The sequence below is a fragment of the Leopardus geoffroyi genome, chromosome D4, assembly GCF_018350155.1.
Source record: "Leopardus geoffroyi isolate Oge1 chromosome D4, O.geoffroyi_Oge1_pat1.0, whole genome shotgun sequence".
Lineage (NCBI taxonomy): Eukaryota > Metazoa > Chordata > Mammalia > Carnivora > Felidae > Leopardus > Leopardus geoffroyi.
This window is the reverse complement of record NC_059342.1, coordinates 81,995,851-82,011,136: the sequence shown is the minus strand read 5'-3', so window position 1 is coordinate 82,011,136 and position 15,286 is coordinate 81,995,851. Positions and strand designations below refer to the sequence as shown.

At 39.9% G+C, this 15,286-nt stretch overlaps 2 protein-coding genes across 2 annotated transcripts; one reads left to right on the top strand and one right to left on the bottom strand.

The window, feature by feature from the left end:
• Positions 1 to 3,124: 3,124 nt before the first annotated feature.
• LOC123592912 (olfactory receptor 1L4) lies at positions 3,125 to 4,072 on the bottom strand. The gene has a single exon (XM_045468352.1). The coding sequence runs from the start codon at positions 4,055 to 4,057 to the stop codon at positions 3,125 to 3,127; it is 933 nt and encodes a 310-aa protein (XP_045324308.1). The 5' UTR covers positions 4,058 to 4,072.
• Positions 4,073 to 4,561: 489 nt separating this feature from the next.
• On the top strand, positions 4,562 to 5,358 carry LOC123592743 (mitochondrial import inner membrane translocase subunit Tim9-like). Its single transcript, XM_045468078.1, has 3 exons — positions 4,562 to 4,585; positions 4,999 to 5,230; positions 5,315 to 5,358. Exons 1-3 carry the CDS (start codon positions 4,562 to 4,564, stop codon positions 5,356 to 5,358), a joined length of 300 nt encoding a protein of 99 aa, XP_045324034.1.
• The last annotated feature ends 9,928 nt before the right edge of the window (positions 5,359 to 15,286 follow it).

Here is a 15,286-nt window from a genome sequence, read left to right as displayed (position 1 = left end):
GAGCTGACCATGGTAAAGTGGTTTGGGACCGAGTCTTCAGTTTCTTTATGCCTGTGTATAGCTGGCTGACTTCATCTTTGTCTTTTGAACCTCCTCATTTCCAAAAACCCTGGTCATTTCTGTTTTGTGCAGCAAGCCCAGGGTTACCTATGATGCAGATCCGTAGGACTCTGGCTCAGATGAAACGAGTTTCTGGGGACGCCCCTAAGAATGACTTCATGATATGTGTCTGGAATTCCTGACACATCCAGAAACAATGGCTCTGAGAACACTTCTCCTGTGCAGGGAATGCAGTGGCTCTGGACAAGCTCGGTGCTGTTTGTATTTATAGTTATACACCAGGTTCCACCCTAAGTAGCTCATTTGCTTCCTCCATGTGCAAGTTCTGCTGATGGGACATCTCCTGGAGAAGGCTTGTCTGGAAGGAGATTCTTCTGCTGTGGGGGGAAATACATCCATATCCTCATCTCTTGAACCTTCTACTCTTGGATTATATGACTCCTTGTTTTCAGTCTTCTTTGTTAATATCTTCTCTCTCAGACTCTTCAACGTCAGAAATACTCAGCACTCTTCTCCAGTCTTCCTTAGCCTTCATGTTTCACATCCCTCGTAGTTTATGTCATTCACTCTGACACACAGATAAACTATGTCCAAGGAACTCAATTTTCCTTAGCTCAGTATTGAGCAAAATCTTCAACATTTACATATGTAATGAGATTCCAGTAGAAGACCCACAACATTTCCTGTCACAGTTTGCTCATTAAACGACATGCCTCTACTATTATTCTACTATCACATTCAACCAGCCTCACAATATGTGGGAGGAGGAACTGTCAAGGGGTTTCCCGTCTAATCCATGAACCATGTAGAAGCTTTCCCCCTGACTTGGCAAGGTATTCATAAGGCCCATATAGACCTTTCATCTGCCTATATGTACTTTCAGAAAAGATTTATTTTATTCTTACCAATATTTATTAGCTAATTTCCAAGTTCACCCTAGGCTCCTTTGTTTGGATAGCAAAAATATGATTAAAGTCCTTTGATAGCATCTGTTCACATCAGCTCACTCCTTCTAAAGGGTGGCAGGATATCTTGTCGAAACTGCCTTCTATTCTGACAGAGACAGCACTCTAGCTGTGTCTGAGAAGATTAGGACTAACCTGGGGGCCAGATTGGTAACTCTCCTCAATGTATTATATCATGACCACTTGTCATCTACTTTATAGAACACCTGTAGGATTATACATAAAAGATCTTGATTTCTTAGTGACCATGTGCTGTTGAGAAAAAGGAGTGTGGGACTGATGGCAGAGTGGAATCAGAAAAATAATATGTTCAGTTGCCTGGGACCCAGTGACTTAATTTCACTTAGAAATTACCTGAAGATGTACTTAATGAATTTATTTATTCCATATATGCCAGGCATTCCTCACATTCTCAAGTGGCTGTGCTTAGTTAAAACTATGGCACAAAAATAGAGAAAGTAGAAAGCATACAGAAATCCTAGGCCAGCATCCCCAAAACTGAGTGACTGGTGGGATATAGTGATGAAAACCAGGTATGTCTGTATAAGATGAAGGCAATTGCAACCTGAGTTTATTTCCTGGATTTCTAGTTGCTTTCTGATCACTTGAAGAGGAAGCAATAACAGCAATGGCAGGGACCTTAATGTTGGGCTCTCGGTAGCCCTGTGTTCCATAAGGCCACCATACACCTCTTGTTATATTTCTAAGGCTAAGGTCTGATATTCAACTTAAACTCCAGCCATCAACAAGCTTATGATTAGTAAAGGCCACTGGTTGTTAAAACTTGGTGAAATAATTGAGGCTAAAGGACTCCAGAGACAGTATTCAATTTTATGTTATTTTTGTTATTGAAATTGATAATCAGGAACATTGATTAAGCAACACATTCATACGTTTGTATTTGTGTGTTATTAGAGTTGTGTAGTAGTCATTAAATCTGTTCATCAGATAATATTGGGTCTCCGTTTGACAGATTCACTGTTGAATTGTGCCTCCTGGCTCCCTTGTGTTTGGGAGGGGTCTTGAGATTAGTTGTTGACAGTGAGTTGTAGGCACAAGTGGTGTGAGTCACTTCCGGACCAGAGTTTTTCGATGCCGGTGGAAAATCTTCAAGAGTTTTCCTCAGCTTCTCATAGAGTGATGATGAATGTTTACAATGGCATCTGCTCTATCAGCTTTGGCCACTGAACATTTAAAATGAGCAGCACCCTACTAGTTCTCAATGGTGAACATGCAGTGTGATTACAAACTAATCCTTTGGTTTCAAGGTCCAACGATTTTGAGATTGTTTCCTCAGTGCAGTCTCGCTTATCCTGACTAATACACACATTGCTTTCTTCCAGAGTATAAAGGGCATTTCTGTGAGGATCATGGACATGTGGACAAAGGCAGAGTAAGAGGGAAAGGAAAAGGAGTCAAGTGCTGAGAATTCACTGTGAGGACTCCGTGGTTTTGGTGGGGGCACTAAATCTGCTTTGTAGATTCTTCCATCTTTCCAGCCTTATTCTTTCTGTTCTCAAATTGGACAAGCGGCATTGGAGTTTCTGCTGTCCCTCAGACACATTCCAGTGTTTATTGCCTCTTCCTCTTTGTACGGTTCCCACTATTTGAAATGCTCTCTGTCCATTTCCTACTCTATTGAACTTTGCTCCGTCAAAATCAATACATCTTAAGTGTGATCTTAGGTCATTATCCCAAGAAGTCTTTCCCAATTCCCTACCAAATTCATGTAATTTCTTATCCTCAAAATGAATAGGACTTTTTAATTTCCTGAATACTAGCCAAAGTAAAGCCCATAGAGGAGGGATTTGGAGATGCTTTATTGCTCTTCAAGATAGCTTTAATTTTATAGGGGGCAAAAATGGTTTTCCTGAAATGTGGATTCCTAGCAGCACTTGTCCTGGGATTACACATATATTTGGTCAATGTTATTGATAGAAACTAAGTGTTCTAGCTTTAAGGCCAGGGCTCTTACTGCTTTTCAACACTACCTTCTATGACCTTTTTGAGTGTCATGTGAAAAATGGGTAGTAAAGAAAGATGATGTGACCATTTCTTGGGTCATCTCCCATTTAAACTGTTCCATCTATTTTTTCATTTTATGAGTGTATTCTGTCCCTTAATTTCCTCAAACCCCTCTTCATATCTTTGTTCCTCAGGCTATAGATGAAGGGGTTCAGCATGGGTGTCACTACTGTGTACATGACTGTGGCTACCCGGTCCTTCACCACTGAGTACATGGACAGGGGCCTGAAATACACATAGATGACACTCCCATAGAACAAGGCCACTACAGTGAGGTGGGAGCTACAGGTAGAGAAGGCCTTCCACTTACCGGCTGCAGAGGGAATTCTGAGCACAGTGACGATGATTCGCAGGTAGGAGAAGAGAATGCACAGAAAGGGGGTCGCGATGACAGCCAGGGTCTCGGTCATGACCACAATCTGGCTGGAGGACGTGTCAGAGCAGGATAGCTTTAGCACAGGCTGGGTGTCACAAAAAAAGTGCTTAATGACATGGGAGGCACAGAAGGACAGGCGGGACATGAGTAGCACACGGAGCAGGGAGTGCAGGTGGGAGATGGTGCAAGAACCCAGCAGCATGAGGAGGCAGCGCCGTGGGTTCATAACCCTATTGTAATGGAAGGGGTGGCAGATGGCTACCAGCCGGTCTATGGCCATGGAGGCCAGCAGGTAACTATCAGTGTTCGCAAAGGCCATGAAGAAGTACATCTGGACCAGGCATCCCACGAAGGAGATAGCCTTTGTCTCTGACAGTAAATTCACCAGCATCTTGGGTACAGTGACAGTTGTGAAGCAGATATCCATGAATGATAGGTTGCTGAGGAAAAAGTACATGGGGGTATGGAGCCGAGGGTCTGAGTGGATGGCCAGGATGATGAGTACATTGCCCAGCACGGTGACCAGGTACATGATGAGGAAGATGGCAAAGAGAGGTTTCTGTAGCTGAGGGTTGGAAGAGAGGCCCAGGAGGATAAAGCCTGAGTCACTGCTGTAGTTCTTGGTCTCCATGTCTGTGCCTTCCTGGACAGGGTGTGGAGAAGCAGTTGGAGAGATGTGAAGGGCAATTTCATCAAGTCAGCTTCTATCCTAATCTCCAGCATGTAAAAAAGCTCACTGGTATTTGTTTTGATTGTAAAGAACATTTACTTCAAGATCTTCCAGAAAAAATGGAATAAAATCCAGTAGGAGAAAAATAAGAAAATTTCAAGCTGCTTTCTAAATGAGAAACTAAAGTTTCCCTTGTGTTTTCAGGATATTTGTTTGTTTTGAAATTCTATTAGCCAAATTTCTCTGAGTTTTCTTAATTATCTTTCAAAAGATTCTTCTTGAGTTCGTCAAGAAACAACCATGATTTTTTTTTCCTTTTTCACCTAGGGGATGGCTTTATATATATTAATTATTCTGACTAAAATATTATGAAACCCTTATTCTAAACATTTAAATTTTACCAGAGTAGAAAACTTTGAATATAAGAGTCTCATTCCCACCAATTATGGGAAAGACAAAGCAAGGATGGTGTCTGTTACCACTGGTAAGGTATATTTTCAGATGGCAGTGTAATCCAGTGAAAAAGCAAAGTTAATGCAATAGGCACAAATATTTAAAATATGAATATGTAATTATTTTTAACTGACTTGACTGACACTCTAGAAAGCTCCTAGGGACTCATATTAGAACTTTTAAACCTGTGAAGATTTACCAAAGTAGTCAGATACAAGATACATATACAAATATTAATATTTATCCTGTAGTAGAAAAATATAATGCAGTGACAAATTTCAATTGGCAATGGCAAGAAAGTATAACTATCCGGTGCCTGAAGTTCCTGTCCTGATCCAGATCCTCTGCCTCTACACTTGACTGGCAATGTAGCCCCCCAACCTTGCACTGGTATAGGATGTGAGAGCCTGTGCTTCAGTAAGTAATCAGGCCTTATTGGAGACACTCAGGCGAAGGTTGGAGAACTAACTTTCCAGAGTAAAAAGGAAACTCATACATCAGAAAAGGTGACTGATAAACATACCAAAAGAATATGTACCCAGTACAAGTACCAAATACAAGAATTTGATCAGATAAAACAATTTAAGGAATTTCTTGGAACCTACAATAAATTTCCAGCAACCTGCTTTTTGGGCTGTGTTAAAGACCCCACAACAAGAGGAATAAAACCTGAAGAGACCACCTGTTTAGAGCATTGCTTTCAGACATATTTAAAAATGACACAAGGAATATCCATGGGGTTTCAGGAATATCATGTTTAGCTGGATGAAGCCCTGGCACCCAAAGCAGGACTACTTGGCCAACCATGATAGAGAAGTCCTGATGGATGGACTTTTGATGAAAGATTGCCAGCAGCTATTGTGATGGAGGTGAGGATTCATCAGATAGAATTCCCTGAAAGCAGTAGCCACCATGTTAAACTGTCTGTCATGACTGTTTGGCAAATGGAAACAGCTGTAGTAACAAAACTGCTATTAACCAGGAATAATAAAAGTAGAAAATCTTATTGTTTAATGAAAATAATAAGGTACAACATTTGTTGAGACCTTAAGATTCAGCAGCTTGGTAACTTCATTAAAAAAAAAATAAACCAAATTGTTGGAATATTACTCAGCCATCAAAAAGAATGAAATCTTTCTATTTGCAATGATGTGCATGGTGCTAGAGTATATTATGCTAAGTGAAATAAGTCAGTCAGAGATAAGTACCATATGATTTCATTCATATGTGGAATTTAAGAAACAAAACAGATGAACATATGGGAAGGAAAAAAAAGAGAGAGGGAAACAAACCATAAGGACTCTTAGTGATAGAGAACAAACTGAGGGTTGATGAAGGGAAGTGGGTGGGGGGGGGTGGGTATTAAGGAGCGCACTAGTTATGATGAGCATAGGGTATTATATGTAAGTGATGAATCACTAAATAAAAAAAAAATAAACCATTGTTTCTTTGGAAGGAAGGAAGGAAGGAAGGAAGGAAGGAAGAGAGGAAGGAAGGGAGGGAGGGAGGGAGGAAGGAAGGAAGGAAGGAAGGAAGGAAGAGAGGAAGGAAGGAAGGAAGGAAGGAAGGAAGACAGACAGACTTGGGAATAAATCTGATAGAAACAAGTAAAAAGAAATGAGAAAGATCTATCTGAAGAAAGTGTAACAGAACACAAAAGGATGTATGAATAAATGGAGATATTATACTTCTAAAAAGGGAAGATTCAGTATTTAAAAATGTCAATTCTGAGATTGCACATATAAGTGCTATCATACAGTTTCTATTTAGCATAATATCCACAAGTTCTAGCCATGTTATTGCAAATGGCAAGATTCCCTTCTTTTTTTATTTCTGATTCTAAAAAAGACAAACTCATAGAAACCAAGAGTTGAATTGTGGTTACCAGTATCTAGGAGATGGCAGAAATGGGGACATGCTGAACAAAAGGTACAAACTTACAGTTGTAAGTTCTGTAAATGTAATGTAAAGTGTGGTGATAAAAGTTAGCAATATTGTATTACATACTTGATATTTGCTAAGAGAGTAGATATTAATTTATTATTTATTTTATTAGTATATAATTGAAATATAGCATCATGCAAACTTAAGTTGTAAAATGTGTTGATTTGATGCATTTAATTATTGCAATATGGTTACCAGTATAAGATTAGCTGACACCTCTATCACACCAGATAATTATCATTTTTTTTCATGATGGGAAAAATTAAGATCCCTCTCTTAGAAACTGTGAAGTTTATATATAATTCAGTATTGTCTTTGCTGCATGTTAAGTCTCCAGGAATGGGGCACCTGGGTGGTTCAGTTGGGTGAGCATCTGACTTGGGCTCAGGTAATGATCTCACAGTTTGTGGGTTTGAGCCCCGTGTCGGGCTCTGTGCTGACAGCTCAGAGGCTGGAGCCTGCTTTGGATTCTGTGTCTCCCTCTCTCTGTGCCCCTCCCCCACTTGTGCTCAGTCTCTTTCTCAAAAATAAATAAACATTGGGGCACCTGGGTGGCTCAGTCAGTTAAGTGTCTGACTCTTGGTTTTGTCTCAGGTCATAAACTCATGGTTTTTGAGTGCAAGGCCTGTGTCAGGCTCTGTGCTGACAGTGTGGAGCCCGCTTGGAATTCTCTCTCTCCCTCTCTTTGCCCCTCCCCCACTCACACTCTCTGTCTCTCTCTCAGAATGGATAAGTAAACTTTAAAAAAAATAATAAACATTAAAAAAATTTCCAGGATTTATTCAGTTACTGGTTGCAAGTTTGTACCCTTAAACGTCTCCCTAATTTCCCCATCTCCCAGCCCCTCCTAATTGCCATTCAATTTAAGAGAGTACTTCTCAAATGTTCTCATAGAAGAACCAGAAATGATCATTATGTGAGGTGATAGACACATTAACTAACCATACTGTGGGAATCATTGCACAACATGTAAGTATATCATATCATCATGTTGTACATCTTAAACTTACACAATGTTATATGTCAATTATATATCAATAAAACTGGAAAAAATCAATTCTTCTAAAATTAATAGAATTTTAGTGCACCTATATTAACACCCTAAGGGCATTTTTAATAGAACTTGAGAAGGTCATTCTAAGATTCACCTAGAGGAATAAATGACCTAGAAAAGATAAGATAATTCTGAAAAACTTAGAATAATGAGAGTTTTTAACACGAAAAATCAAGGTAGGTAATAATAATAATAGGAGAATGGTACACACAAAGAAAAACCAGTCAATGAACCACCATAAAGAATTCTGTATGCCTGTATTTATGCATGTATATCGATATTCATCTATAGACATGCTAAACCTTTGTAAAAAATAAGGCCAGATTTCTATCTAACCCACATAGAAAGAAAAATCCATATGAATGAACAAACTAGAAGTAAAAAACCCAAATCATGAAGTATTATCCAAAAATAAAGAACATATCTATATGGTGTTAAGATGTGGATTCCATTCCAAATGAGAAAAAAAAAAATGTAGAAGCAAGAATGACAAAACTGTACTCAAAAATGTGAAAATTACACAAAAAGAGATCATAAATAAATCGAAAATATTAACTATTGAGTTAAAGAAAATATCTACAACACATTTATCAAAGAAAACATACCAACCTAGTTGGTGCTCAGAAAATGTAAATTAGATTGAAACACGATTTTCACTTATCAGATTGTCAGTAAATTTCTTTGGCAGTGTTTAAAGGGAAAATGACCCTCATGTACACTGATAATGAGAAGATAGTCAGTTTAGGCTTTTTGGTAGTCTCTATCAGAATCAAAAATCTACATCTCTTTGTCCAGCAACTCCACTCATAAAAATCTATCCTTTAAAAATAGTCATATATGTGTAGCACAAAGATACATATGCACTTTTTTTTTTTAATTTTTTTTTTCAACGTTTATTTATTTTTGGGACAGAGAGAGACAGAGCATGAACGGGGGAGGGGCAGAGAGAGAGGGAGACACAGAATCGGAAACAGGCTCCAGGCTCTGAGCCATCAGCCCAGAGCCTGATGTGGGGCTCGAACTCACGGACCGCGAGATCGTGACCTGGCTGAAGTCGGACGCTTAACCGACCGCGCCACCCAGGCGCCCCCATATGCACATTTTTGTAGCACTGCTTATAATACCAGATAAAAAATATGAACAAACAAGACAAGCAACAGACGAAACAATCTAAATATCCACAAATTATTAAAACAATTAACAGTGCATTCTCATTCCTCAATAGCATACAGTTTCTAAAGAAATGAGATGGCTTGGGGCGCCTGGGTGGCGCAGTCGGTTAAGCGTCCGACTTCAGCCAGGTCACGATCTCGCGGTCCGTGAGTTCGAGCCCCGCGTCGGGCTCTGGGCTGATGGCTCAGAGCCTGGAGCCTGCTTCCGATTCTGTGTCTCCCTCTCTCTCTGCCCCTCCCCCGTTCATGCTCTGTCTCTCTCTGTCCCAAAAATAAATAAACGTTGAAAAAAAAAAAAAATTTAAAAAAAAAAAAAAAAGAAATGAGATGGCTAATATTAGCCAATTTATTAGTACTCTTGTCAATTCCAACCTGAGGTGTAAGGGCTTTGCATATCTTTTATGGTTTTATTTTCCCCAAATCCTGGATAGGCACCCATTATTATTATTTTCAATTGGACTAGATGGGTGATGAGTATTAAGGAGGGCACTTGTGATAAGCATTATGTGTTCTATGTAAGTGATAAATCACTGAATTCTACTCCTGAAACCAGTATTGCATTGTATGTTAACTAAAATTTAAATTAAAAAAATAGAATTTAGCAACATAACTTACCAGATCCCACAGTTAGTAAGTGGTTGAGCTGGGATTTTAATTCAGGCAGTATGATGGTAGAGCAGAAGCTACTCCTTACTAAGCTATATTTTCAAGGTTACACTACTGTCCATGATATTTTATTAAGTGATAAAAGCAAGTTGCAGAACAATGCATATAGAATAATCTCGTTTTCTGTAAAGAAATAAATCTCCTTTATATTTGTGTTTGTTGTGTTGTGTATGTTTATGTGTGTGTAGTTGCCTTTCGAAGTGAGATTGTAGGGATGGAGTGAGGAATTCCTTCCATATTTAACTTTGTATTATATTGTCTTGAAACAGATGTGTCCTGCTTAGGGATCTCACAGAACCCTTTCCAGGCATGGTCCTTCTCTCTTCAGCTCTCTGAAATCGCTCCTTTATGCCTAATTTTCACTCTAGGGTCAGGTTGGAGCTTGACCCAGCCGTTCCCAGCCATTAAATTACAGATTCCAAGGCAAGTGGACATTTGAAATATGCCCACTGGGTTCTTTTTTATGAACAATTGTCTTCCGTCTCTTTCAACATACCTTTGGTGTCCATCTGATCGACCAGAAGTGCTTCAAGTGGGACTTTGGCTGAAACCCAGTGTAGTGTCCCTCTGCTGGGCTGGCAGTGCCTCACCCCGATGTCTCCTACTGGAGACACCCACTTCATCGCAGCCCCTTCCCGTGGATACTCTCAGTCACGGTCATATAGTAGTGAGCAGTGACACAGTGCTCAGGTGTGCCAGACCCTGTCCCAGGAATTTTATGTACATTAAGTCATTTAGTCTTTACAGTACCCCCTTTTTACAGATAATGAAAGTGAGGTAGAAGCACTTGAAGTGACTTGGCTAAGTCCACACAGCTAGAGGGTGTGGAGTCCAGCTTCAGAATGTGTGCTCTTACCCCCTGCAGTATCCTCGTTTTCTCGTTCACTTGTCTCCTGTCTTTGAGATGGAGGAGAGAAGATGGGATTAGGAAAAGAGAGGAAGATCATATGAAGATGTTGACCCCCAGGTTCTGTTCCCAAGGACCCCTCAGCCTGCCTACCTGTGGGCTTGTCAGAGGAGGTTCAGGGTCCTGATCAGACTAGGGGGTCTCCCAGGGGGTTAAGGTCAGGCTCTGAATCTGTGAGGAAGTAGGCGAGGGGAAATGTAGATCTGGTTTCAAGAATGTGCTGTCTCCTTTCTCTATCTACAGTGGGCGTTGGAACCCAGGGGCCTGTCCTCCGTGCATGTCAGAGCCCAGTGGGGATTGGCCCTGTGGGCTTCCCAGGAGAGGAGAACACTACTAATGTCCTCACTGAGCTCTGTGTGCAGGAGCCTTGGGGAACCTGGCCTCTGGAGGTGCAGCCTCATATACCTGAGAAGGGAATTAGGGCCTTGCAGAACAGGGGTGGAGATGTTCCATGTGCATATATGTGAAGTACATACATGAACACATGTGTTCACGCACACATGCATACTCTCTGTGCATACATGTGCTCCTGTGCAAGTCTGTGTGTAAGCTTATCTGCACCTACCTGGAAGGAGAGGTGATGGCTTCTGACATGATGGCCTCATGACTGTATCTAGGTGCAGGTGTAGTGTTATGGGAAAGGGATTAAGATACATGCTCTGGAGCCAGATGGAATAGATTCAGATGCTGACTCTACCTCTTACAACCTGTGTGAGCTTTTGCAATACTTAACCTTTTTGAGCCTCATTTTGTGTGTGTGTTTGTGTGTGTGTGTGTATGTGTAAGAGAGAGGTTTTTGTTGCATTTCTTCAACATTTTATCGCTTCATTTTTAAGCCAGGTCTCTTGTTTTTGAACACCAGTTTCACTAATTACTGAGTGGGTGAATTTGGGCAAGTTCTTTAGTTTCACTAAACCACATGTCCTCATCTATAAATGCATAGCAATCATGCCTTTAGATAGATATTTTCTGTTTTTTTTCTATTTTTTTCCTTTAATAGACTTAATTTTTTAAGAGCAGTTACAGGTTTGCAGCAAAATTGATCACTTGGTACAGAGGGTTCCCACATACCTGCTGGCCCTACGCATGCACAGACCCCCCTCCCCCCCCAAATATCAGCATCCCCAGCAGAGGGCTACAGTTCTCATAGTTGATGAACTACAGTGACACATTATCATCGCTTACCCACAGTTTACATTAGCGTTTACTCTTCCTGTTGTACATTCTACAGGTTTTGACAAATGTATACTGACACCATGATAGTATCATAGAGAATAGTTTCACTGGCCCTAAAGTCCTTGGTGTTCCAGCTATTCCTTCCTCCCTTCTCCAGAGTCCTGCAAGCACTGATCTTTTTACTGTCTCCATAGTTTTACCTTTTCCAGAATGTCATATAATGGAATCAGATAGCTTGTAGCCTTTTCAGATTGGCTTCTTTCATTTAGTAACATGCATTTAAGTTTTCTCCATGTGTTTTCCAAACTTGAGAGCTCATTTCTTTTTTGGACTGAATAATATTTCACTGTCTAAATGTACCACTGTTTCTTTATCCACTCACGTACTGAAGGACGGTAGCAATATTCTTGGTAGTTCCAAGTTTGGCAATTATGAGTAGAGGTACTCTAAACATCCATATGTAGAGTTTTATATGGATATAAGTTTTCAGCTCCTTTAGTTTAATACCGAGGAGTGTGATTGCTGGATCATATGTTAAGAATATGTTTAGTTCTGTAAGAAACTACTAGATGGTCTGTACCTTTTGCCCTCCTATCAGTTGAGAATTCCTGTTGTCTACATTTCTGCCAGCATTTGGTGTTGTCAGTGTTTTGGACTTTGGCCATTCTAATAGATGTGTTGTGGTATCACAGTGTGGTTTTATTTTGCATTTCCCTGATGGCATGTGATGCTGAGAATTGTTTCCTATACTTATTTTCCATCTGTATATCATTGCTGCGGAGGTGCCTTTAAAGTCTTTGGCCTATTTTATTAGGGTATTTGTTTTATTATTACTGAGTTTTTTGAAAGGAATATTTAGATACAGATCTCAGCCTAAGATTTGATACAGCTCCCCTCAAGGAGCACAGAGCAGGGTGGACAAGGGTGGAGAGAAGGGCAAACGGGCCACTGGAAGCTTTCCCTCACAACCCCATCTGGTGACCAGAGTGGTTTGTATAAATTATAAATAACTTTGTAATTATTTGGTTACTTCTCTGGTGTACATCCTTCAAAGTCTCCCCTGGGTAACAGCCCATGTTTTCTAGGTGGTTCGTGATACATAATTATACAGAATTAACATGGAGTGATGCCAATTTTACTCATTTTTTTTAAGGGGGAGGAGAGCCGCACTGTTCTATCTGGCCTGGAATGGGAGCTTTGCATGAATCTTGGTGATGGAACATATATAACCTGAAACCTGAATGTTTACAAGTTCTTAGTTCTTTGGGAGAGTTGCTTGTCCCTTGAAAAGTCACCTCTCACAGGGTGCTGTATGGAAGTGTTGAATGACTATATTGTACACCTGAAACCAATATAACACTATGTTAACTAACTGGAATTAAAATAAAAACTTAAAAAAGGAAAGACGTCAGTTTTCTTGGGCATGCCCCCATGCTCAAGACAGAATGTTCTTGCTGGTCCTCCTGTGAGCTTGTCTTTCTGCTGCTGCTGCTTGTTCTGGTTTGTTTCAGGGCAAGGTGTGATTGAGATCCTCTTCCATGATCTCTTAAGACACACAATGCTCAAGGCTGTGTAGTCACAGACTCTAACAAGACTTGAAGGGAACACAAAGAGATAACACTAGAGAAAAGCATAAAAGTAGATAGCCGATCTCACTGTCCCTAGGTGCATTGGCTGTGAACTCTTCTGATCTTTTCTTTCCTTGTTCCAGCAGCATAATCTTATGGCACATTTACCTTTCCCCGAGGAAAGTCCCCTTTTCCATGTTCTCATATTCCCAAATTCAAGTCTAAAAGTGTACTTCTGGGCACACCAGAGGACTGTAGGGTTGCCAGACTTAGCAACCCTATGAGGAACTAATATCATTTATCTCCCAAGATACCACCGTCCAATGAAGACAGTCATTTACACTTGTAACAAAACACATGCTATCTCAATCTGATGCTCTGCAATGATAATATCCTGGCTCAGGGGCTCCTCCAGCACAGTGAAGGAGTATTTTATTTATTTATTTACATAAGTAGGAATGATCTCTCCCCAAAGAAAATTGACAGCAAAGACCCATAAGTAAGTAGTAGGTAATAGAGTGACCAATTGGTGACATAATCCATATTTCTGGATGGGAAGATAATATAGTAAAAATGTCAATTTCCCCAAATGAATACATATATTCAATAGACTCACAAAATTCTAAAATGATTCTTTATAGAATATGTCAAGTCTACCATAAAACATGTTAATGAGAGAAAATGTACAAAACAATATAATTTTGAAAACGAAGCAAAATGGTGAGTATGGGTTCGTCTTCATAGTCAGAAGAACACACAACAAAACTTTGATAGTTAAAGGAGCATAGTATTTGTATAGGAATATAAAATCCAGAAATAGACCAAAATAAAAAGACATTTAGCCTTTTTGGATGGGACAGGAAAGAAAACTGTGAGACAATCATATATTCAAGTAAAAGATAAATTTAATAAATTTAGATCTCAATATTATACCACCTATGAAAATAAGATCTAGAAGGATTTGAAGATATAAAAAATAAAAATGCCTAAAGTGGTAACAAGGAATTATAGGCGAATATTTTTATAATCTTGTGGATGGAATAACACTTACTCAGCAAGATATAAACTTTGAAGCTGTAAAGGAAAAAGATGGGCAGATTTGACTACATAAAAGCAAAAACGTGTGTGTGACCAGTGATGTCATGAACAGGGTTAAAAGAGAGTCAAAGGGGGGAGGGGGGACTGGGTGGCTCAGTCAGTTAAGTGTCCAACTTCAGCGCGAGTCATGATTTTGTGGTTTGTGAGTTTGAGCCCCGCATCGGGCTCTGTGCTGACAGCTCAGAGCCTGGAGCCTGCTTCAGATTCTGTGTCTCCCTCTCTCTCTCTACTCCTCCCCAGCTCACAGTAGTCTTTCTCTCTCAAAAATAAAATAAACATTAAAAAAATTTAAGAGAGAGTCAAAGGATTTGGACAACATACTGATGAGATATATATATATGTATCAGACAAGATTAGTATTCATGTGATAGAAAAGACTCTAATAAATCAATAAGAAAACGACAAATATTCCACTTGTGATGTTTACAGGATGTTTACAGGAGCAGTGATGGTTACCAAATATTCCATATGAAAACTTGCATTTCCCACCCCTTGCAGTTTGATGTGAATTTCATGTGGTATCTGTATCCTCAGAAAGCAAAAAATGGTAAGAAATAAGGAAGGTGAGAAAAATAGAATTAAAATATTTTAACACAATGCCTTCTTTCCATCAAATATTGACATATAAAAACCTTAAATACCTTATGATAGCTAAAAACATACCTAGGAGACAGAGAAAGAAGGTCATTAATTTGCCAAACCTTAAAATAACAACAGTGGTTCTACCAAATTTCACAAGCCAACTGAAGTCCCTTAAAGAGGTCAGTGGTTTTCAAGCTTGGCTGTTTATTGGAATCACCTCGGAGCTTTCAAACTGATACCTGGGTTACATCTCAGGGGTTTAGATTTAATTGGTCTGGGGTGTGGTCCTGGGCATCAGGATCTTTAAAAAAAAATCTTTTTTTTTTTTTACATTTTATTTATTTTTGATAGAGCACAAGTGGGGGAGGGGCAGAGAGAGACACAGAGACACAGAATCTGAGGCAGGCTCCAAACTGTCAGCACAGAGCCCGACATGGGGCTCAAACCCACAAACTGCGAGATCATGACCTGAGTGGAAGTTGGATGCTTAACCAACTGAGCCACCCAGGCAGCCCTTTCAGGCTTTTTTTAAAAGCTCCCCAGGTGATGCTATATGTGCAGAGGAGGCTG